General features: G+C 40.1%; 1 protein-coding gene across 2 annotated transcripts; it reads right to left on the bottom strand.

Moving 5' to 3' along the window:
• Positions 1 to 18,891: 18,891 nt before the first annotated feature.
• LOC110922601 (macro domain-containing protein XCC3184-like) lies at positions 18,892 to 22,022 on the bottom strand. 2 transcript variants are annotated; one of them, XM_022166868.2, is made up of 8 exons: positions 21,861 to 22,022; positions 21,087 to 21,135; positions 20,900 to 21,002; positions 20,637 to 20,825; positions 19,604 to 19,678; positions 19,412 to 19,481; positions 19,209 to 19,324; positions 18,892 to 19,129 (listed from the first exon to the last, which is right to left on the bottom strand). In XM_022166868.2, the coding sequence occupies exons 1-7, from the start codon at positions 21,984 to 21,986 to the stop codon at positions 19,250 to 19,252; spliced, it is 687 nt and encodes a 228-aa protein (XP_022022560.1). In that variant the 5' UTR covers positions 21,987 to 22,022; the 3' UTR covers positions 18,892 to 19,129; positions 19,209 to 19,249. The 2 variants fall into 2 exon arrangements, with proteins under 2 accessions (XP_022022560.1, XP_022022561.1); XM_022166869.2 differs by having other exon boundaries at positions 18,892 to 19,021.
• Between the last annotated feature and the right edge of the window lie 889 nt (positions 22,023 to 22,911).

Raw genomic sequence — 22,911 nt, 5'->3', positions numbered from 1 at the left:
GTATTGCGAACCGTCTCGGACGGTCAACCCGCAGTCGTTGGTATCGATGGTCCCATGTCGATAATTAACATGCATCGTTTTCCTCTGTGTACGTGCCTGGTTATGCATAAACTATTCGAACTCTATATGCTATTACTAAACTTGTGTGCTCACCTTTACATTTTATGTATTGACTTTATTTTAACGTATGTGACAGACGTTTAAGGGGTTAGCTTGCTAGGAAAGCGAGGCAATAATAAAGCTTTAGAGCCCATCTAGCAGCTGTAGGTCGTAGCCTACCTAGGGGTCTCTAGAAGCGAATAAACTATAGCCATGGAGCCGTTGGAGTTGTTCGATCAAGCATCTATGGCATTAGTTGTTTGTAGATCTTGTCCGGATGAGTCTTAATGACTCTGGGCAGTACTTTCAAACATTTGGTTTGTAATAAATTGAATCTGAGTTGTCGAAACAGTACTGTTTGTTTAGTTGTATTCTATGATAACTTGTTTATTTATTTGGGATACGGTATGGGACGTATCACTTAACTGAATTTGTAATAATAGTTGTTGTGGAAACTTCTGGACAATCTGTTTCGCTCAGTGCCGCGCCCCGATGATTCCGCCATCGGTTGGGGTGTGACAGATTGGTATCAGAGCCATAACTATAGGGAATTAGGCAGACACGACCTAGTCCGGGTCGCTGTCTTAGAAACCTAGACTATAGTTAGGAACCATCAGACCAAGTTTATGCGCTTATTCTGCAATCCTCCACTATCACTGCACTCGAGTTTTCAAATAAAAGTCGGTAGGTTTAGCTGGGAATAGGTGTGAAAGCCGCAAACTCCTGACAAAGCTGCCTGACTTATGCCGATTCTATTCGTTTATTCATGCTCATCCCATTATTTTCACCAACAAACCAAGGGGGTTATGCCAAATCAGGAGTGAAATCCATATTTTGACGAATAACCTCCTTTATTTTATTAAAAACAAGGAAGAAATTGCTAAGCCAAGGGGTGAAACCCTGACCTTGGCAGTTTGTTCTGGATTTTATTTATCTCACCAAGGATACGACGGACTCCATCGACCTGAACTCACCAGTATGACCTAGGAGGCGCGTGTGGAATGCCCGAGAATCGAGGCAGAAACACAACCTCTAGAGTCGGAAATGATGACAAGTCTACTGTAAATAGTCGAGTTGCCTTGGTTAGTCGATGTCTAGTAGCCGCAGACAATCTATCTCTCGATTTTATATGTTTCGAATTTGACAAATCATCAAGTACACTTGTTGATTTTATGTGTGCTCTCCGTTTTGTGGTTGCTTCTCTGTTTTGTGCTTATGTTTTGGGATATTATTCGATTCCTCTATCTATTTCACACGACTCGTACTGTTATTCTATCCCTAATCGACACCCAGCTATCGCGAATCTAGACGATATCATACTATACTGTGCTATACGACTAAGTTAGGTTATTCGATATAATATTCGAACGACACTCGAACTTTGAAGGATAGGTTTCTGTTTTCTGACTGCTTCTGTGATTAAATGATTACGTGTTTTCATGTTTATGTGCCTCTGTGTTTATGTGCTTCTGTACTTACGTGCATCTGTGGTTTTGTGCATATGTGTTTACGTGATATGTGTTTCGACGTGATTCTAAGCTTTAGATAGTAGTAGACGTGTGAGGTGAGATTCGATTTCGTTGTGTCGAGACTCGTGACGATGTCTAATGCAGACCATGTCGTCGTCTGGATCCCGACCTCGAGCCCCACTTACCCGCCAGGAAAAGAGGGACAGACGTCTCGCTGCTATCATCTCCAAAACTGTGGCGAAAGCTGTGAGTGAGGTGTATGAGAACGCTAGCAAGTCGTCTGAAGAATCACGAGCTGAAATCCCTAAGGATTCAAGCAAGGCTGCTTTCAGCTTCAAGCAGTTCAAAGCATGCGGACCAAAAGAGTTTACTGGCGAAGATGGTCTGACAGCCATGTTTCACTGGTTCGACTCGGTCGAAGTCACTCTGCGCCAGAGCGGATGTCCTAAGCATCTCCGTACTCTCAATGCTACAGGCGTCTTCCAGTCCCGTGCTCTAGACTGGTGGACGGCCGAACGAAACAAGCGCGGAAATGATGCAGCTTACGGGCTATCATGGAAGGAGTTCAAAGCGATTATGATCGAAGAATTTTGCCCTCCTCATGAGCGCCAAATGCTGGAGGACGAGTTCTGGGGAATCAAGCAGAAGGATGGAGACAACGCTGCTCTCACTGCTCGCTTCAAGCAGCTTAGCATTATCTGTCCTGATCAAGTCAAGACCTCAGATCAAGCCATCAAGAAGTATATCCGAGCCCTACCTGACTGTGTAGCCGATTTTGTTCACGCAGCCAAGCCAGCAACGATCGAGGAAACCTACCTACTCGCCGCTGAGATCAACGATAAGCGAGTCAAGTCTGGTTTCCGGGGTAAGCAAACCAAGTCTCTGCATCAAGCCACTGCAACACCCACCGACTCATCTGCCCAATCCTCCAAGTCTTCAAGAAGAAAGAAGAAGAACAACAACAACAGCTCCGGCAACAAGAGCTGTGCTGCCGCAACCACCGCTGCTCCCCTACAATCTGTACCAGCTCAACAGCAGCAGCACCAGCGTTCAGCTCCAGTGATCAATGCACCGCCAGCAAAGCGTGCATACATAGGCCCTCACCCACTCTGCCCGACATGTTCGTATCATCATCCAGTGGGTCTAGCTTGTCGCTTTTGCGCTCACTGCAACCTCTACGGTCATTTCACTGCGAACTGCCGCTATGGTCCTCGCCAAGCCCCAGCTCAAGCTACTGTCAACCAAGCTCTACTCCCTGCTCCTCAAGGCCAACCAGCAGCTCCAGCACCAGCAGTCAATGCTCGAGTCTGCTTTGCATGTGGTGACCCTAACCACTTTGCCAACAGATGCCCGAACAGGGTAGTCAAGCAAGAGCCCCAGCAGCAACAGCAACAACAGCAGCCTCAGCAGCAGCAAGCAGCCCATGCGCGAACTTTCAACATCAATGCCCGCCAGGCTCAGGCGGATAATAACGTGGTTAATGGTACGTTCCTTGTGAATGGTATTTATGCATCATGTTTGTTTAATACTGGAGCCGATAACTGCTTTGTGTCATTTGAATTCGAGAAGCTCCTTAGTCGTAAGCGCTCTTATCTATCCTCGTCATTCGAAGTCGAAGTTGCTATAAGGAGAACTATCGTCGTTAACTCAGTACTCCGTGATTGTACTCTCGAACTCAACAACCACATTTTTCCAATCGACCTTATTCCGATGCAACTTGGAAGTTTTGATGTCATAATCGGCATGGACTTTCTTCGTGAAAACCATGCTGAAGTTGTGTGCTTTGAAAAGATGATTCGATTCTCGCTCGCGAATGGTGATCTCCTATGTGTATATGGTGAAACAACATCGAAGGGTCTCAAGCTTATGTCATGTATTCAAGCCAGCAAGTATCTTCGCAAGGAATACCGAGCCTTCTTGGCCAACATTGTAGTAGCGGAGAAGGGAAAGAAAATGAAAGTTGAAGTCAAAGATGTTCCAGTGGTTCGTGAATTTCCTCAGGTGTTCCTGATGATCTTCCCGGACTACCACCAAGTCGTGATATCGACTTTCGTATCGACCTCATTCCTGGAGCCAACCCCGTTGCCAAAGCCCCTTATCGACTCGCTCCATCCGAAATGCGGGAACTCTCGAACCAACTCCAGGAATTACCCGAAAAAGGCTTTATTCGCCCAAGCACCTCTCCTTGGGGCGCGCTAGTCCTTTTTGTCAAAAAGAAGGATGGGTCGTTCCGGATGTGCATCGACTATCGGGAATTGAATAAGCTAACCATCAAGAACCGATACCCCTTGCCACGAATTGACGATTTGTTTGATCAACTACAAGGTGCAGCATGCTTCTCTAAGATCGATCTACGTTCAGGATACCATCAGCTACGGATTCAAGAGGAAGACATTCCTAAAACCGCTTTTCGAACCCGTTATGGCCATTACGAATTTGTCGTCATGCCCTTTGGTTTAACCAACGCACCCGCGGTTTTTATGGATCTGATGAATCGCGTATGTAAGCCATACCTTGACCGTTTCGTCATCGTGTTCATCGACGATGTCTTGATCTATTCCAAATCGAAAGCCGAACACGCGCAACATCTACGTTTGGTTCTCGAGTTACTTCAGGGGAACCAACTCTATGCCAAATTCTCCAAGTGCGAATTCTGGTTGGAGGAGGTTCAGTTTCTAGGTCACATAGTGAATAGTCGGGGTATCCATGTCGATCCTGCGAAGATTGAAGCTGTCAAAAGCTGGATTTCGCCTAAGAACCCGTCAGAAGTTCGTTCTTTTCTCGGACTAGCGGGCTATTATCGACGATTCATCGAAGGATTCTCCAAGATCGCTGTGCCGCTTACCGCTCTTACCCATAAGGACAAGCCTTTTGTGTGGGGAAACGCACAAGAGACTGCCTTTCAAACCCTTAAACATATGATGTGCAACGCACCGATTCTTACACTGCCCGACGGAAGCGACAACTTCACTGTCTACTGTGATGCTTCTAACCTTGGTCTCGGCTGTGTTCTCATGCAGCGAGACAAGGTTATAGCCTACGCATCTCGTCAGCTCAAGATCCACGAGAAGAACTATACAACCCATGACCTCGAGCTAGGCGCGGTTGTATTTGCATTGAAGATTTGGCGACCTGTATGGCACTAGGTGTACAATCTACACTGATCACAGGAGTTTACAACACATCTTTAATCAAAGAGAGCTTAATATGCGTCAACGCCGATGGGTAGAACTTCTCAATGATTACGACTGTGAGATTCGTTATCACCCAGGCAAGGCGAATGTGGTTGCTGACGCTCTCAGCAGAAAGAGTTACGTGCTCAGTACTCGAAACATCCAAGCACATCACAACCTCGAAACCCTCATCCGAGAAGCTCAACATGCTTGCTTTAACGAGCGTACATTGAAGAAGGAAATGATCTATCACGATGGGGCTCAGTTGGTAAGCAAATCCGATGGGATATTCTATTATCTGGACCGAATATGGATCCCTAAACGGACCGATTTGCGAAAGATTATCATGAACGAAGCCCACAAATCCCGATACTCCATTCATCCCGGCGCTGACAAGATGTACCATGACCTTCGTTATAAGTACTGGTGGCCGGGTATGAAAAGGGGTATCGCTCTGTATGTTGGAAGCTGTTTAACTTGTGCAAGAGTCAAGGCTGAACATCAAAGACCTTCTGGCTTACTCGAACAACCGCCGATACCTATATGGAAGTGGGAGAGTATAGCTATGGATTTCATGACGAAGCTCCCGCCCACGCCATCAGGTCACGACAGTATTTGGGTTAGGGGTGTTCATCGAATCGAATATCGAATTTTCGAATTATTCGAATCGAATTGTTCGAATAATTTTTATTTTTCTTTGAATTCGTATTCGATTCGAATTCGTATTCGAATAAAAAACCTAATTCGTATTCGATTAAAATTTCGAATTCGAATCGAATTCGAATAAATTCGATTTAATTCAGATTCTTTAAAACATGTAAAAACAGTCAAAATGAAACATAAATTTTAAAGCAGCCATAAAGCACGATATCACATTAAAAAGTTTCAAATAAAGTACCACAAGTCTAAAATTCAAAACGAGAAGTCGGGAATAGTCACTCCGCATTACAAGTTAATATTTGTATGGTTAGAAATCTATTGATATATTTGTTACCTAGGTTTTACTTATGGGTCATGTAGTGGGTTTGGTAATGGGTAATTTTAATACTTGGAAAAAAATTTGAAAGTAATTTATAGTATAGCTTAATAAAAGTTATATATGTATTATATATAAAAATAATAAATAAAAATGTATAATTTTTATTCGAATTTCGAATCGAATCGAATTTGAAATTATAATTTCGTATTCGATTCGTATTCGATTTACTTGACTCGAATTGAATCGAAACGAATTCTTGATAATCGAATCAAATTTAAACGAATTTTGAATTTTTCGAATTCGAAACGAATCCTGAACACCCCTAATTTGGGTCATAGTTGATCGTCTAACGAAGTCAGCCCACTTTTTGCCTATACGAGAGGACTACAAGGTGGAACGACTAGCCCAAATCTACACCGACGAGATCATTCGTAATCATGGTACGCCTCGTGACATCATTTCAGACCGCGACGCTCGGTTCACTTCGCGATTGTGGGAAACGTTTCAAGCGGCCCTTGGTACGTCGCTTAATCTGAGTACTGCATTCCACCCTCAAACCGACGGACAGACTGAAAGAACGATCCGTACTCTTGAAGACATGCTCCGAGCGTGTGTTATAGATTTTGGTGGTAGTTGGAACAAACGCCTGCCATTGGTGGAATTCTCGTACAATAACAGCTATCATGCCAGCATCCAAATGGCACCTTTTGAGGCTTTGTATGGTAGAAGATGTCGATCGCCTATTGTGTGGCACGAGATCGGTCACTCGTAACTAACCGGTCCCGAGATTCTACAAGAAACGACTGACAAAATCCACCAGATTCGAGACAACTTGGTGAAAGCTCGGAACAGACAGAAAAGTTACGCCGATAAAAGACGCAAGCCCCTTGAATTTGAAGTTGGTGACTACGTACTCCTAAAGGTATCACCTTGGAAGGGTGTAGTCCGATTCGGCAAGAAAGGGAAACTCGCGCCTCGATATGTTGGACAATTTAGGATTCTGGAAAGAATCGGAAAAGTCGCCTACATACTCGAATTACCAGAGGAACTCAGTAACGTCCACCCGACTTTCCACGTCTCTAACCTCCGAAAATGCCTTGCTGATCATGATCTAATCGTACCACTCGACGATCTTCAGGTCAACGAAACGTCACACTTCATGGAAAAGCCTGTCGAAATCATGGATCGACAAACCAAGCAGCTCAGGCGCTCTCGCATCCCGATCGTGAAGGTCCGATGGGAAGGCAAACGAGGTGCTGAGTTCACTTGGGAACTCGAAAGCGACATGAAGGCCAAGTACCCGCAGTTGTTTAAATAAATAGATCTGAAGCATCAAATTGGTAAATCACGGTGTCGTGTAGCCTTCGGGCCTAATTTCGGGACGAAATTCCCTAAACAAGGGGAGGCTATAACACCCCGTGTTTTTGAATGTCAAAGTCAAAGTCAAAGTCCAAGTCAACTTTGACTTTCTTTGACTGTAGATAGTCGATTTTGTGTTTTATTTGTATTATGTGGAGTAAGTGTTGTAATCAGCAAGAATCGAAGTAGTCGAATGTATTGTAACGCGAGCCGATCTACGACTGTGAATGATAGGAAGTAACAATGCGATAAAGTTAACCAATCAGTAATCAAACCGATCTAACAATCATCGAACTCGAGACTCGAATTACGCGAATTGTGGTATTATTATACGTGTGTGTGTGCCATATGTGTTATTTGCGCGTGCTTACTTTATGTATGGTGAGGTATTCAAGCAAATCAATCGAAAATCGAATCGAAACTCGAAAAGCAATCGAACTCAATCGAAACCGACATCGAAACGTGACTTATGGAAGATTGTATGTTAGATATAGTGGTTGGGATTAAAAGTAATTTGAATATAAACTCTATCATATCCGTATCATCGTCCATCAAAATCGAAACGTCGAAAATCGTCACGAAATACTCAAAGTGCGTGGCGGATCGAACAGGAAGCATCCTGATTGTAGGATCGTTCTCGGCCCTGTTTGAGTCGTTCAGAGAAGTTCGTATCCGAATTAAGAGGCGGAAACTAGTAATTCGGTGCAATTGAAGTTGTATTCACTTTAAACTTGCTGTATTATTGATATCGAATGCGATTACAAGATTTGAAAGCACTTCGGCAGCATACCGGAACAAACACCTTCAACTATGTGTTTTAGACTACTCTAGTTCGCTCATTAGACAACAACACTATATATAGGCAATGTGGTCCGCTTATATGACCAACCATATAAGCGATCCTGATCAGAGTCCATATAAGCGAACCAGTCAAGTTCACATAAGCGAACCTGATTAGTCCTATGAGCGAACCTCACCTAAACAATGACATATAAGCGAACCTAGAACATGTATACATAAGTAAACCTATACAAACATGCTATTCTAGGTTTCCGTGTCATTTCCAATCTGTTCAACTTCAAGACTCGATGAAAGACGTAGTCAGCAGACGTAAGTGCACCAACAGACTCCCCCTCGGATGTTGACGGAGTCTTCATAGAGTCTTCGCACATGTCAAACTACAATCTTCATCAGTCGACAATCTGCCTCTGAAATATCTGTCGTTCCAAGAATCCTCGTTCTCTATCTTCATCATCAACAAACTCTTTCTCTTTTGAATGTTGACTCGGTGTCTTCAGACTCCCCCTCTCACACAGCTGGGATCGTAGTCTGGAATTCAAACTTTCACTAGTTCTAAGATCGTTAACAGGCTCCCATCAGGTTCCAGATCGATACCTGGCTCCATTCTCTCTCAGAATCAATATCTGGCTCAAGTCCTGCACAATCTCTACCAAACCATAAGTTTCTACAAAGATTAAAATTTTCGACGATTTAGAAACTATATTGAACCAAAACAGTAATGATTTTGCATTCAAGAATTTATTACTGGCTCTTATCAAAACAACTTTATCATCTACACACAAACACTCCCCAAACCAGTTCTTCAAGTTTAGCACTTTGAATTTTGAAAATCAGCATCTCAACACCAGTTATCGAAAATCTTTTTGATTTTTCAAAATTTATGCTAAAACACACCAAAAATCTTTTTGGATTTACTGAATGAAAGTAAATGCAGAAATGAAATATTTACAGATAATATTTTTGTGAGTTTGTGCAAGAGGATCATATCAGTTATGAAACATATCACAAACACCGTTAAGCTTAATTACATGTTAAGTTCAAAACAATTTACCTAGATTGTCAGTATGTTTGTCCACTTAAATTTTCACACAAACTTCAATTGATTCGAGATACGAAATTAATGTTTTAGAAACTAAAACTTAATTGTGTATCACTCCACTTGAATATACTCCCGTATCCAGATCCCAAATATTCAGTCTTACAGGTGAGTATACCACAGATGATATCTGTAAAGGGGTAAATGCGAAACCGTGAGAGCTCAGGTCAGAACTTCCGTTCAGCAGAGAGATGACGGCTCGACTTTTGGTGGGTCCCCTTTAGAGGATCTTTTTTAAACAGCAAAGATTATCAATTTTATTGTTTAATCAGATTGCTGAGGGCGAGCTTATGTTTCAAAGCTTTTAGCAGAAAGTATTATTCGGAGACTAGGTCAGTATTTCCATACAGCAGAAGTCTCGGAATAATACCCCAGATATCACTGAGCATAAAGACCTAGTATCTCAGAATACGGGACCTTTCAAACAAGATTTCGGGGGTTACCCATATATTCAAGAATAGTTACCCACGAATTAAGTAAGTTTGATTTAGGTTTATATCTCGTTTCAATTTACTAAATGTGCAAAAATCTACTGACACATCCGCAGTAATATTGTTTATCACATTTTGGCTTTACAATTCTTTAGCGTGCTGTGATAGTTCACCGATGTACTATCATTTCCTCTTTTATGCAACAAAAACTCATTTTTCAATTTTATCGTGTTTTTGGCTTTTTTAAATTTTCTGATGTTTTTGGATTTTCTAATAATTCTTACTCCCCCTAAAATTCAAATTCAAATACATCTAAAGAAAATTGAAAATAAATTGTACAGAACATGACAACTGATATCGAAACACTTCAATTCTCCATCCGTTTGGCTTAAATAATCAGAACTCCCCCTCACAACAAACTATTTTCCCATAATGATTTCAAAACACTCAAGTTTGTTTTAATCACAATGGTTTTTCCGAAAAATAAGTTTGATTGTTTTTACGACTTGTAAAATTGGGGCATAATCATCACATTGTTTACCAATTTTCATGAATGATAGTTAAGTCAAGTTCAATTTAATGACCTTGATTTAACCACTTGTAAGAACAACAACATATCACAACAACAAAACTTTCAAACCTGTTTTTCAACCAATTACCATCTTTTGGTTGAATTCTCAAAATGCCGATTCCTACTCCTCGCATACAAACCTGGGAGTTCTGGCAAGTCCTGCAAAACCTCAAATACAGATTAAGAAGGATGCCGATTCATGATCCACGATACCATCTTGGGATCTCCGGCAAGTCAGATTTTTATTCTTGAAAAAATATATCCACCCAAGCCTGACCTTCCTTGGGTGTAACCTCATTGTTTTCATCTTTCCTTTCAACCGACTTGTAAACCCATCCTTTGGAAGCATAAAAATCCTTAATGCTTTGGGCCTTACCACTAACCATTTTTCCAAAGATGCGTTTTACATTTCCATTGAAAGTTTTTTCAACATCAATTTTTTTCTTGTCAGAATAAAATTGATTTGAAATTTCAACTTTTCCGATTTTAGATTTGTAATTTTTAGCATTCAGTGGCGGAAAATTCACATCGTCCACTGTCGGAATTTTCTTTTCAACCTTTTTCTCAACACGTGGCTCCTCTGATTTTATGGAATCAGATTCATCACCAGATTTTTTACCTCAACCTTTTACAACCCATTTCTGATTTGTAGCATTGTCTATTCTTTTGGAAGCACTCTTTGAACATTCTCCTTTTTCATAAGTTGAATTCTCAAAACCTGTGAACTTCCGGGTTGACAGTTCAATTTTCTCAACAATTTTTTCTTTCATTTTTCTTGAAACTTCTTGTTTTGGTCGAAATGTCTTTGGACAATCTTTCGCAACATGACCCACAGCTTTACACTGAAAACAAGATCTCTTTTCAACCTTCTTCGGATCTTCCTTCTTCTTCATATCCTCTTGCTTCTTAGCAAGGAATTCTTGATTTGTCTGATTTCTGAATGATTTTTTTTTCAGCTTCAGTTGTTTTTCCTGCAACAAACATTGTTTTTGGTTTATAAACTTTTTCTTTTTTATAGTTTTTCTGTGGAACAAAACCAAGACCTTTCTTTTTGTAATTACGATTATGGTTTGGTTTCTGTTGGAAACTGTAACCACAATTGTAACCCATTTTCTTGTTGATTCTCTGTTGATCTCTTGAAGTGTATTGTTTAGATTTTCCATTAAGATTAAAATCTTTTTTTCATAAATATTAATTTCTGTTATTTTGAAAACCTTTTAAATCATTTCAAGTCTGACACTTCTTATTGGAAAACTTTCATCTGAATATAATTTGTCAGAACCTTTCAAAGTGTATGCCACTTTGACCGATTCATCATTCAAATTAGATTTCGAAAATAAAAACTCTTTATCATAAACCCGTTTGTCCTTTTTATTAGTCGGCTTTGACGTATTTGACCCAGACTTTGACTCAGGTTTGGACTCCGGTTTTGGCTTCTCATTGTCATCGCTGTCTAACACCTGATCGACCATACTTTTTATCAACTTTGACTCATGATCAGTGTCTCATGACGTATATGTGACATCAATACTTTCTGGTAAGTTATCCGACGACCCAGACTCCCATTTCAAATTGATCGCTTTATTAACTCTTTCTGAATTTGGATTTCGAGGTGAATATCCATTTTCGACCGGGGGCGGACATCTATTGTAAGATACACTCGGTTTCTTACCAGAAGCTTTCAACTTTTCTTCAACATTTGTCACACACTTTTCTTCATCCGATGTCTCCTCTTCTTTGAACGTCTTTAAATCTTTCACCATCGGATAAATCCTGTCAACCACAAAAGTAGAACATGAGTAACTATCCAATAATTTCTTAATTTTCTCAGTTTCTATCTTTTGTGTTGCCAACTCAAGCTCGAGATCTGCACATTTCTTTATGTTATAGTTTGCCGTGTCAAGCTGTCTCAGATAAGCTATCTTCAAAGTATTCATAGCTTCAGCTTGTTCACCATCAGAATCTGTATATTTGTTGATTTCTCTGTTCATAGTATCATACGATTCTTTCAACTTGTGAATATTGTGCAGCAGCTCATTGTTCTGCTTAATCAGCGAATCACAGTTTAAGCACTTTTCAGAAACTTCAACTCGTTCTGCATCAATCTTCACTTCATATTCTGGAACTTCTTTGACATTTCTGCTCGGTTGTAAAAACTCAGCTCTTCTTCTTTTCTCAGCTTTCGCTTCTTCCTTCAATCTCTCTTCCTCTTCTGCCTCTTCTCTGTTCCTTCTTCGCTTTTCTTCAGCAGCTTCCATGACTTTTCTGCACCTTTCTGCACATTTCAAATCATAAGCATTAGCAAAGAAAGCATGAGAAGTATTTTTGGACATCTCTTTGGCCATAAGATTTTGATCTGGACAAAAATCATCCCAGGTAAAACCTTCAACCAACTTCTTATCATCTTGTTCAGCCAAACACACTTTGCTGTCTTTCGGAAGATACTTTTCCCAGGTAAAATCATCATATTTTCCCTGACTAACAACACATGCTCTTTTCGAATTATCCAACACATCTCTCCCGTGAGCTGTTTGTGCCTGTTGCTGTGCTGGTGGTGTGATTTGATGATAAATGGCCTTCTTGTGATAATCATTGTTTCCGAAAGGATTCTGGGCACCGGTAGCTTCACAGTTTTTGCACTCCCTCTTGAAATGCCCCTTCTCCCGACAACGAAAACATGTAACTTTAGATTTATCAAAACCCAAAGCTGAAACGTTTGCATCACGAAAATCATCACGGCCTGTAATTTGTTTAAACTTTTCAGCACGTCTCATCACACTCGCCATACACCATTTAATGTCCATCAATTCCATTTCCTCAGCATCAATTTGATCGTAATCCTCTTTCGTGAGCATTGGATTTCCGATCTTTCCTGCAACAAAACAACTATAAGATTCTAAAATCATCCCTAACAAAGACATTTGATTTTTAGCAATCTCTTCAGTGTAGTCTTGATCATTTTCAAGGCTTTACACAATGTTACACTGAAGTTTTCTACCATTCTTTGTTACAGAGATATTAGGATCAAAAGATGAAAATCTTGTGCTGTTGCTTGATCCTTGAGATGCCTTCTTCTCTGGAGAATCTTTAACACTGTAAGCAGTTTCGATCTTAGGAGAAAACTTTGTTGAATCAGTAACACCATGCTTGTAGTACAGACTGATATCCTGTTCTCCATCGTAGTTTTTCATCCTAGCAATCTTCCTCTGTTCCATCTCTTGAGCTTCTAGATGCTTTATGAAGTCTCCTAGTGTCATCTTTTTATATTCTGCTTTGTTGGACCTTAGCATCATCAAAAATGTTCCCCATGTTTCATATGGAAGCGCATCTGCAAGTTTTTCAATTAATTCATCAGTATCTTTCTTAACACCAAGTTTCGTCATATTTCTAACCAAGTTACAATATCTATCTATAATTTGCTTGGTGTTTTCGTTTTCAATCCCCGAAACAAATCAAATTCTTTCTTCATGAGAGACATTTTGTTCTTTAACATATCATCACTTCCTGTAAACTTTGCTTCCAATTCTGTCCACATTGAATATGCAGTTCCGTCATGTTGAAGTAGTATCAAGATATCTTCCTTTATAGCTTGCTGAAGCAGACTCACCATAAGCTTTTCATCGCGATATTTCTTTTTATCTGCAGTATTCATCTCTCTAAGTGTCAATGGAGTACCATTCACAACATCATTCTTTGTGGGCTTAACATATGGCTCTTCAGTATGTTCCCAAGCATCTAGATGATAGGCTTCAACCCAATTTCCGAATCGTTCCGACCATACGTTATAATCATCAATATCCATGAGTTTAGGTGGTCTTTGAGACGTTCCGGTTTCATTGTCGATCAAAGCACTTTGAGTAATCGAGATTGGAGTAGCAAAAGCATTATAAAATTCAGTATCCATCGTTCAAATGTTCAAAGATCACAAAAATTCCAAATCTTATACAAACTGTTCAAAAGAGTGAACTGTCACAAAAGCGAAACCAACTATTGGTCAGATAAGCGAACCAATGGACTTGACCAGATAAGCGACCAAACAACTAATTCCTTCGAGCGAACTGTCTTCTGAGCGAACCGATCAATTTACCGAAAAAGCGGACCAGTCAATGTCCGTTCGAGCGAACCAGAAGCTGTTCGTACGAGCGAACCGGGATTAATTTTCGAGCGAACCTAACTTAAAAATGTTCCTTGGAGCGAACCGGACAGGTATTTTGGAGCGGACCAGATTGATGACGTCACTTTTGTGCGAGTACGTTCAAGCGAACCTCCTAAAAAATCACTTTCTAGGTCGATTTTAGTTCTGAAAACTTCAAGGGTTTGTTTATTCATGATTCCGAGCATACTGTGCAATTTTGAGCTTGTTTTACCGTGAAAATTTTGAAAAACGTGAAGAAAGTGTAGAAAATCAGAAGAAATGCAGCTAAAATGGCAAGAACTCCTCCTCCTGAGCTCTGATACCAATTGTAGGATCGTTCTCGGCCCTGTTTGAGTCGTTCAGAGAAGTTCGTATCCGAATTAAGAGGCGGAAACTAGTAATTCGGTGCAATTGAAGCTGTATTCACTTTAAACTTGCTGTATTATTGATATCGAATGCGATTACAAGATTTGACAGCACTTCGGCAGCATACCGGAACAAACACCTTCAACTATGTGTTTCAGACTACTCTAGTTCGCTCATTAGACAACAACACTATATATAGGCAATGTGGTCCGCTTATATGACCAACCATATAAGCGATCCTGATAAGTGTCCATATAAGCGAACCAGTCAAGTTCACATAAGCGAACCTGATTAGTCCTATGAGCGAACCTCACCTAAACAATGACATATAAGCGAACCTAGAACATGTATACATAAGTAAACCTATACAAATAAGCTATTCTAGGTTTCCGTGTCATTTCCAATCTGTTCAACTTCAAGACTCGATGAAAGACGTAGTCAGCAGACGTAAGTGCACCAACACTGATCGAACAGGCCAGCCGATCGGCTAGCACCTTGCCAGCCGATCGAGCAGCCCACTCGATCGGAGCTCCCAGCCGATCGGCTGCCACTTTCCTCTTTTGGAAGCCTATAAATAGGGCTGTCACTATTATACTTTCCATTTTTGGAAAGCTCTGACTGAACCAGCTATCTTCTTCACCTTTTCTCAGATTTATCTCAATCCCGGTAAGTTTCCACTCTAATTCTTGTACGTTCTTGATCATTACTTGATTCTACACCTTTCTATCTTTCAAAACTTGGATTCTAACCGTGAAATCACCAAGATCTAAGTGTTCTTGGGTGATGTCATCATGGTGTTCTTGAAAAACATCATGTTTTGGCCTCATTCCACTATGATTTGCTTAGATCTAACCGATTTCCACATAAACAAGTTAAGATCCATCATAGATCTAAACATTTTCAGGATGTGAAGGATTGAAAGAAGGATTCCCAACTTTCTTTCAACTCTTTTACACTCAATGCTTTCAAACCGATAGAAGCGGAGCTTGAACCGGCTAACTAATCATTCAAACGATTAAAAGGTTCAAGATTCGGGATCTATGAACAAGGTACACCGATCCCGGGTTAAACTCTAAACCGACATTCCAAACCGTTCACCGGGCGGACTTGGGTGATTCCTGTTCGAGCCAAGGGAACAGGTAGGAACGAAGGTTATCATAGTTCAACACGTTGTCAAGATGCCTTAAAAGAATGACAAATAAACAAAACAACCAAGTGTTAGACGAAAGGCCGACCAGGTCAGAAATGCTGGCCGAACGGCTAGGCTGTTCGAACAGCCCAGCCGACCGGACATGCCAGCCGATCGACCGGGCCAGCCGATCGGTTAGCACATGGTCCCACACTTCCAAACTTTCGAAGTATAGTATTGACGAAGTAATGTTCAATCGAATGGGTCACTCGATGGGTAAACATTATTGTTCGGATCATGAGATACTATGCTTCAACACTTAATCGTTTTCACAACTTGTTCATAGTAGGGAATGCCAGCCGATCGAACAGACTATTCGATCGAGTGACATTCAGTTGAGGACTAATCCTGAAACTCCTAGCCGATCGAGTGAGCTAGCCGATCGAGCGAACTGCTCGATCGACCGACTTGAAAAGTAGGAACACTTCAGTGTTCTCAAATACTGCAACAAAAACTTCAAAAGTTCAAATCCTCTAACACAAACACACCAGAGGAAGAAACAATCCACTCGAATGGTCCAGCCGATCGAGCCAACCGGCCGATCGAACAGGACTGTCCAATCGGATATACTAGCCGATCGAACAGGCCGTCCGATCGAACCTGTCGTTCGATCGACCAGCCCATTCGATCCATCCATACTTGTTTACTTTTCCGCGTTACTTATCGTTATGCTATCGAACTATTCAGGCTAATCTTACTCTCAGCGCTCCCTTCAATCCACAATCAATCACTGTGAGTATACTCGATCCCTTTTTGCTTTTAGCACTTTTGGGTGTTACATACGTTACCTATCAAATCACAATCAAACACCAACTATTTGAACGCTGACCATTTGCATGTGTTACTTGACTAAATGAATGCTGTTTATTATGTTACACGTGGAATGCTATCTACCTGCCTTAGCAACATAGTACTATAGTTTGGACTCAGCACCCGTTCACACGGGGGTTGTTAAGGACAAATACTTGCATGGATTACGGTGGTAATCATGTATTGCGAACCGTCTCGGACGGTCAACCCGCAGTCGTTGGTATCGATGGTCCCATGTCGATAATTAACATGCATCGTTTTCCTCTGTGTACGTGCCTGGTTATGCGTAAACTATTCGAACTCTATATGCTATTACTAAACTTGTGTGCTCGCCTTTACATTTTATGTATTGACTTTATTTTAACATATGTGACAGGCGTTTAAGGGGTTAGCTTGCTACGAAAGCGAGGCAATAATAAAGCTTTAGAGCCCATCTAGCAGCTGTAGGTCGTAGCCTACCTAGGGGTCTCTAGAAGCGAATAAACTATAGCCATGGAGCAGTTGGAGTTGTTCGATCAAACATCTATGGCATTAGTTATCTGTAGATCTTGTCCGGATGAGTCTTAATGACTCTGGGCAGTACTTTCAAACATTTGGTTTGTAATAAATTGAATCTGAGTTGTCGAAACAATACTGTTTGTTTAGTTGTATTCTATGATAACTTGTTTATTTATTTGGGATACGGTATGGGACGTATCACTTAACTGAATTTGTAATAATAGTTGTTGTGGAAACTTCTGTACAATCTGTTTCGCTCAGTGTCGCGCCCCGATGATTCCGCCATCGGTTGGGGTATGACACAAGGTGAAAAGACCAAATTACCCTCACGTGATAAGCACGTGAGGTGTTTTAACAGAGAAATTTAACTTCAGTTAGGGCTGGGGACCAAGCGAGTGCACTTTTGACAAGTTTTGGGACCACGAGTGTAATTACTAAACCATTGGGACCAAGTGTGAAATTTTTGCAAACCACAGGGACCAACCAAGCATTTAACTCCGAAAACTATGAATACACATGGAGACAAAGTTAGGATACTGATGAAACGGAACAAATAAATTATTGTGTGAAGGGAAAGAAGATACTAACGAGATTCAAAATATTGTTTATGTACCTTTTATTATTGAAAACTAAATTTTCCTAACCCGGGATGTTCCCGGGTGATAGCCTAGTTTTGATTATAAACATTGACCTGTGAACAATAGCAACGCCGGATCTTATTTAATGTGGACATGTTTGAACAACAAACATGTAAAATCAAGTAGTAGCGACATGCAAAATATTTGTAGGTTCTTCACTCAAAGTAGCGAAATGCAAATTATTCAAATAGGTTCTTTACACACACTTGATTTTGATTTATGTAGTGACCTGTTAAAATTAATTATAATCCATATTATTTATAATTTTATTCTCTATCTAACTAAAATGCTTATTTGTTCGTATCCTGCATATGGGCAGTGGGGCTAGGCTGGGCTGGAGTACATCATGGGCTTGTTTGGTATATTCTAAGTAATTCAACTATTTTTAGGGAAAGATGAAATTAATTGAAATGAATTCTAGTTCCAATTCATACCAACAAAAAAATAAACATTTTTCAAAGTGATCAATTTACAATACTAATCACGTAGCATTCTGCCAACCAAAACCTAATTTTCTCTTCTTCTGAACTTTTCTTTATCTTTTTTCCCTTTCTAATCAATAATTTGAAGCGGTTTTTCGAATTCAAATCCAACTTCAAATTTTCAAAATTAATATAACCCAATATAGTATGTTAAGATACCCGATATTCAATTATGTGATGTAACCAACCGTACTTAAGAATTTAGGGATTTTATTCATGAATTCCGTGCCTCTTTAGATCGTTTAGATTGGTGAGATGAACCAAAGCTCTCATGGTGGCAATCGAGTATAAAACCCTTCGGTGGGATGGGTCTAGTGACTGAAACAAGTTCGTGCCATGCAAAGTTAGCACTTCTGTTTGTTTAAACATTTTTTTCTTTGTGATTCGCTAACTCACACGTCCTCGAATCATACTCCTAAATTTACACATTTCACCTTTGTCCACAAGGGGACTTGAACTTTCAACCTGATGGAGAGAGGGACACCTTTTCTAAATGTTGTTTTTTGTTGCTCTTATCAAAAACTAATCCTATTATCATAGTTATTATAAAGCATGCAATTATCATTGCTATTGTCACATGGATAAGAAACGATGACGAGCCGTTGCCAACATCATCCTTTTCAAGTTCAAACTACGGATGTTCAATATCCGCTTCGACCGGTTTTGATATGCCAACTACAGTTTCGAAAAATGGCAAACGAAACCACCTGCGTTGGTAGGTCACCGGCCAAAACGGTTCAGTTTACTTTCATTCAAAAGGGTTGGTTTGTATTAAACTAAACAACATGATAAAGATGATTCATGAATATCTAATATCATAAATATGACCACCCTTAAAAAAAATAAAACAAAAGTTAAATGATAACTGTAGGATAGTTTTATACAACGCCTCCAAAGTTCCAAAACGTGAACCGCACCATCAAGCCTGTTTTTCAAACCATATACCATGAGCTGAACCGTATAATCTGAAACCGGCTAAACTAGTTGATTTGTTTCGGTTTGGGCAGGCCCCTATTTAAGCTAATAAGAGTTCCTACAACCGATTTTAACACTTAAAAAACATGAAACTGAAACCATAACAGTAAATATGGAAATGCAAATTTCCAACTTACATAATTTCAATAAAGGCAGACATCTGAAGTCGAAACAAATGCTAATTTGGGAGCAACTCTCCCGCCTTTTTCAACCAAACATTGTAAATATCATCCGTAAAAAGCACAAAATGAACCTGAAAAAAAAAAAGCATAACCACATGGTTCACAAAATCACAACCTCTTGACTGTTAATTAATATGATAAACGGTGAGCATAAATACCTCTTTAATGGCATTGCAATGCTCTTTGATTGTAGATATGGCCACGGTTGCAGCTTCTTCATACGGGTATCTGAAATGGTTGTGAAATTCATAACTAATAAAACTGATATCCAACAAAAAATTAAGATGTGCATACTGGGTTATTATACATCAACAGATAATCACTCATTTGGTGCAACTTAACGGACTCACCCAAAAACACCACAAGATATGGCAGGAAATGCAATATAATGAATATTGTTCTCTCTTGCAACACGCAGGCTGTTCCTGAAAAAAAAATCAGTAGAGGGTTATGTAAGATTCTAATAGGGATGAACATTTGGTACCAGGTAACGGTACCGAACCGTACCGGGTATATTCGGTACCGGTACCCCCTTTCTCCGTTTTCCGGTACCGGCACCGAACTGGTATATTCGGTACTGGTAGAGGTGTACAAATCGGTTTTTTTTTTTAAAACGGTTTCGGTTATTAACCGAACCGGTTTTTTTCACCCAAAACGAAAACCGGTTTTTTTTTATAACCGGTTTCGGTTACTAACCGGTTTTTCAAGTCCAAAACAATAACCGGTGTAACCGGTTGGGACCGGTTTTTAACCGGTTTTTGCCAAAAAAACCCGGTTTTTACCCGGTTTAACCGGTTTTTTTAAAATCGGTTTCGGTTATTAACCGGTTTTTCAGATCAAGAATAGTAACCGGTCACAAACCGGCGGTTCGGTTATAAAAAAAACCGGTTAAAAAAAACCGGTTTCGGTTTTTTCCCCGTTTCGATTCTAAAACCGGTTTTTTTGTACACCTCTAGGTACCGGTACCCACTTTTCCCGTTTTTCGGTACCGGTTCGTTACCGAACGCGTACCGTGCTCATCCCTAGATTCTAATACAAGCCTGGTAGAATGGGTGGGTCAGCTAATGGGTCATTATAAAATTTTGTCTGGGTAAAAATGGGTTCACTTGCTACATTAAATTTTATGGTGGCTAGTTGGGCGGCGGACGTGTCGTCGGGGGTGCCAACAAAAGCGGTTGTGCGTGATGCTATTTGGACCCAATTTAAGTTGACAAGTTTTCAAGATTGCTCATTTTGACTTGCTGTATAATTTGAGTAGACCCAAATAAAACCCAAATCAGCCCATTTGTTGAAGAATGGGTCATGATGGTCAGACTATGACTCTATCATACTGTTACTAATTTAAATATAACAGGAATGGGAATTTTATGATAAAAAAGATACCTGTAAGCGTTACTTAAGGAAACTGCCGATTTGCTTTTCCTAGTACCATGCCTCGAACTTGTAGTCTTCTGTCGACCACACGAGAAAATTGAATAGCAATCAAAGCGTAAGGAGGCTGGAGCATTGCTATCGGCATCATAAATGGGTCCAACAGTGTGGATTACATGAGATGCAGGCAATTCAAACCCTCTGCATGAATTTGTAATTATAATTGAAATAAGTGTGTGAATAATGATGATGGAAGTTAAATGTTGAGATCATACGGGGTGATTCTTGCTTCTCCAGTTGGGCAACGAACTCCAGGGCGAACTTCCGGGACACCATAACATGCTGTTCTCAGTTCTGGGCCAGCAGCATCGTGTATTGCTATCACAAAAAAAAAAAAAAAACAACCGTTGTAAGAAATTAATGTTGCATATACAAAATCAGTTTATATTGAACAAGAAGTACCTCCATCAGCTCCACCACCACCAAGCATCCGCTCATTTGCTGGATTTACCTGTGCATATCATCAATCAATGATCATAGACTTCATTTTCTATCTCATTGTTTAGAAATCGGTTAATCTGTAATTCTTGAGTTAAAGTAACTATAAAATTGGACTAACTAACAAAAAAATAGACACATCAGAAATCAGTTTGAAGAGCTTATCAACACATCCACTTATAACTAATTAACCCACTTAGGCCTTAGCTACTAACTGAAATAAAAATAAATTGTTCGTCCCGTTCGCTTTCGATACCTTTGGCGCTCTTGCCCCTGACGCGGTGCGGTTCCTCAAGCGGGTTCAGCAGGTGGTAAGCAGTAACACCGCGAATGTTAAGGGGCAGAATTTTGTGTTTAGCAGGGTAGGGTTTGCTATTCAGAAGGGGTAGCGGCGCAACTTGTTGCTCGTCTACTGTCTCTGTTTTAAGAAATTATAAATATAAATGTAGTCATCTATGAACTTTTTTAAAATAAACATTATATGCTACACGAATACACAAAAATAAACCTCAGAAATTAGTCAAATAATTTCAGAATTGTTCCAGATAATCAACTTCTATGCTGAATTGGTGACAACTAGAGGCGTCAATAGGGGCAGAGGATAATGAAAATCAACTTAGGGCTATCTGAAACAAGCTACTAAAAATGCGGATGAGAAATCCCGATGATAAATCAATCATTTCTACTTATTAATATCATCTGTTTCAAGTGGTTATGATAATCTATCTACACACGTACAATTGCGTCGGAGGAGGCATCAATGAACCAACGAGTAATATCTCCTTTCTGAATCTTGAGCAAAGTCGTCGGAGACAGATTGAAGTCACCTACGCGTTTCCCGGCCTCACTTTCGTTGATAGACATATTGGAAAGAACAAGTTGTTGGTTCTCGATAATACGGTTTTTATTTTGATGAAAAATAAATTTTTAATTTAGACTTTATTAAAAAAATTTATTTATTTTTGTTTACAAGGAGAATAAATTTTGCTTACAAGGACAGTCAAGCTAGGGTATTAATCATATGTTCGGGTTTTTTTTTTTAATGAAAATCACCTATGGGTAAACTAATGAAAATACCAATGTCGTACCTTCCTGAATGTCTTTATGTTTATACAATGTCGTATTCAGTTCATGTATTTAGACAAATTCGGTTTCGATACTAAGAAGTACGGTAATGTATGAGTTCCGACACCATCCCGAATTCACGAACATGATTACATTAACCGTCGGCGACGTTCTGAAACCAAGAACCATCCCCACCATTGTCGTCGGACTAAAACGGTCAGTTGTTACAAACTAAAGAGTGTAAAAAGGAAGGGTATAAATGTCGTTTCACATCAGGGAGTAAAACGTTTAGTTGTTACAAATCATATTGTGTAAAAAGAAAGGGTACAAGTGTCATTTCGCATTACAACTAAGTGAACTAACAGATATGCGATGTCACTTAGCGGTAGGGTCCAAGATCGATGCAATTGGGAATAGACAAGGGGTAAGGCAACAAAACTTTGAAAATAAGCACTTTGCTGCTTGTCATCTCAAGCCTTTCACTGGTAACGAGGGTGCCACCAAGATGCTAGAATGGTTTGATAACATCGAAGTGACGCTCATTAAAAGTGAGTGTCCTGACCTTCTTAAACTCGAAGCGCCACGGGAGCCTTCGAGTCAAGAGCTCTCGATTGGTGGACGAACGAGCGTAACATCCACGGGAATGAAGAAGCCTACGCCTTATCCTGGCCCGAGGTTAAGCAGCTTATGCTAGCCGAATTTTGCCCTCCTCATGAGCAACAAA

This window comes from Helianthus annuus, chromosome 5 (genome assembly GCF_002127325.2).
Source record: "Helianthus annuus cultivar XRQ/B chromosome 5, HanXRQr2.0-SUNRISE, whole genome shotgun sequence".
Lineage (NCBI taxonomy): Eukaryota > Viridiplantae > Streptophyta > Magnoliopsida > Asterales > Asteraceae > Helianthus > Helianthus annuus.
The sequence above is the reverse complement of the archived record's forward strand: the minus strand, read 5'-3'. Positions and strand labels throughout refer to the sequence as shown.

Excerpts from the sequence above, each read along its gene's own strand:
- LOC110922601 (XM_022166868.2), bottom strand. The coding sequence starts at position 21,986 with ATGTCTATCAACGAAAGTGAGGCCGGGAAACGCGTAGGTGACTTCAAT. Across the intron at positions 21,136-21,860 it reads ATGCCTCCTCCGACGCAATT|GTAAATCCAGCAAATGAGCG; the intron begins GTACGTGTGTAG and ends TGATATGCACAG. Across the intron at positions 20,826-20,899 it reads GGAGAAGCAAGAATCACCCC|AGGGTTTGAATTGCCTGCAT; the intron begins GTATGATCTCAA and ends AAATTCATGCAG.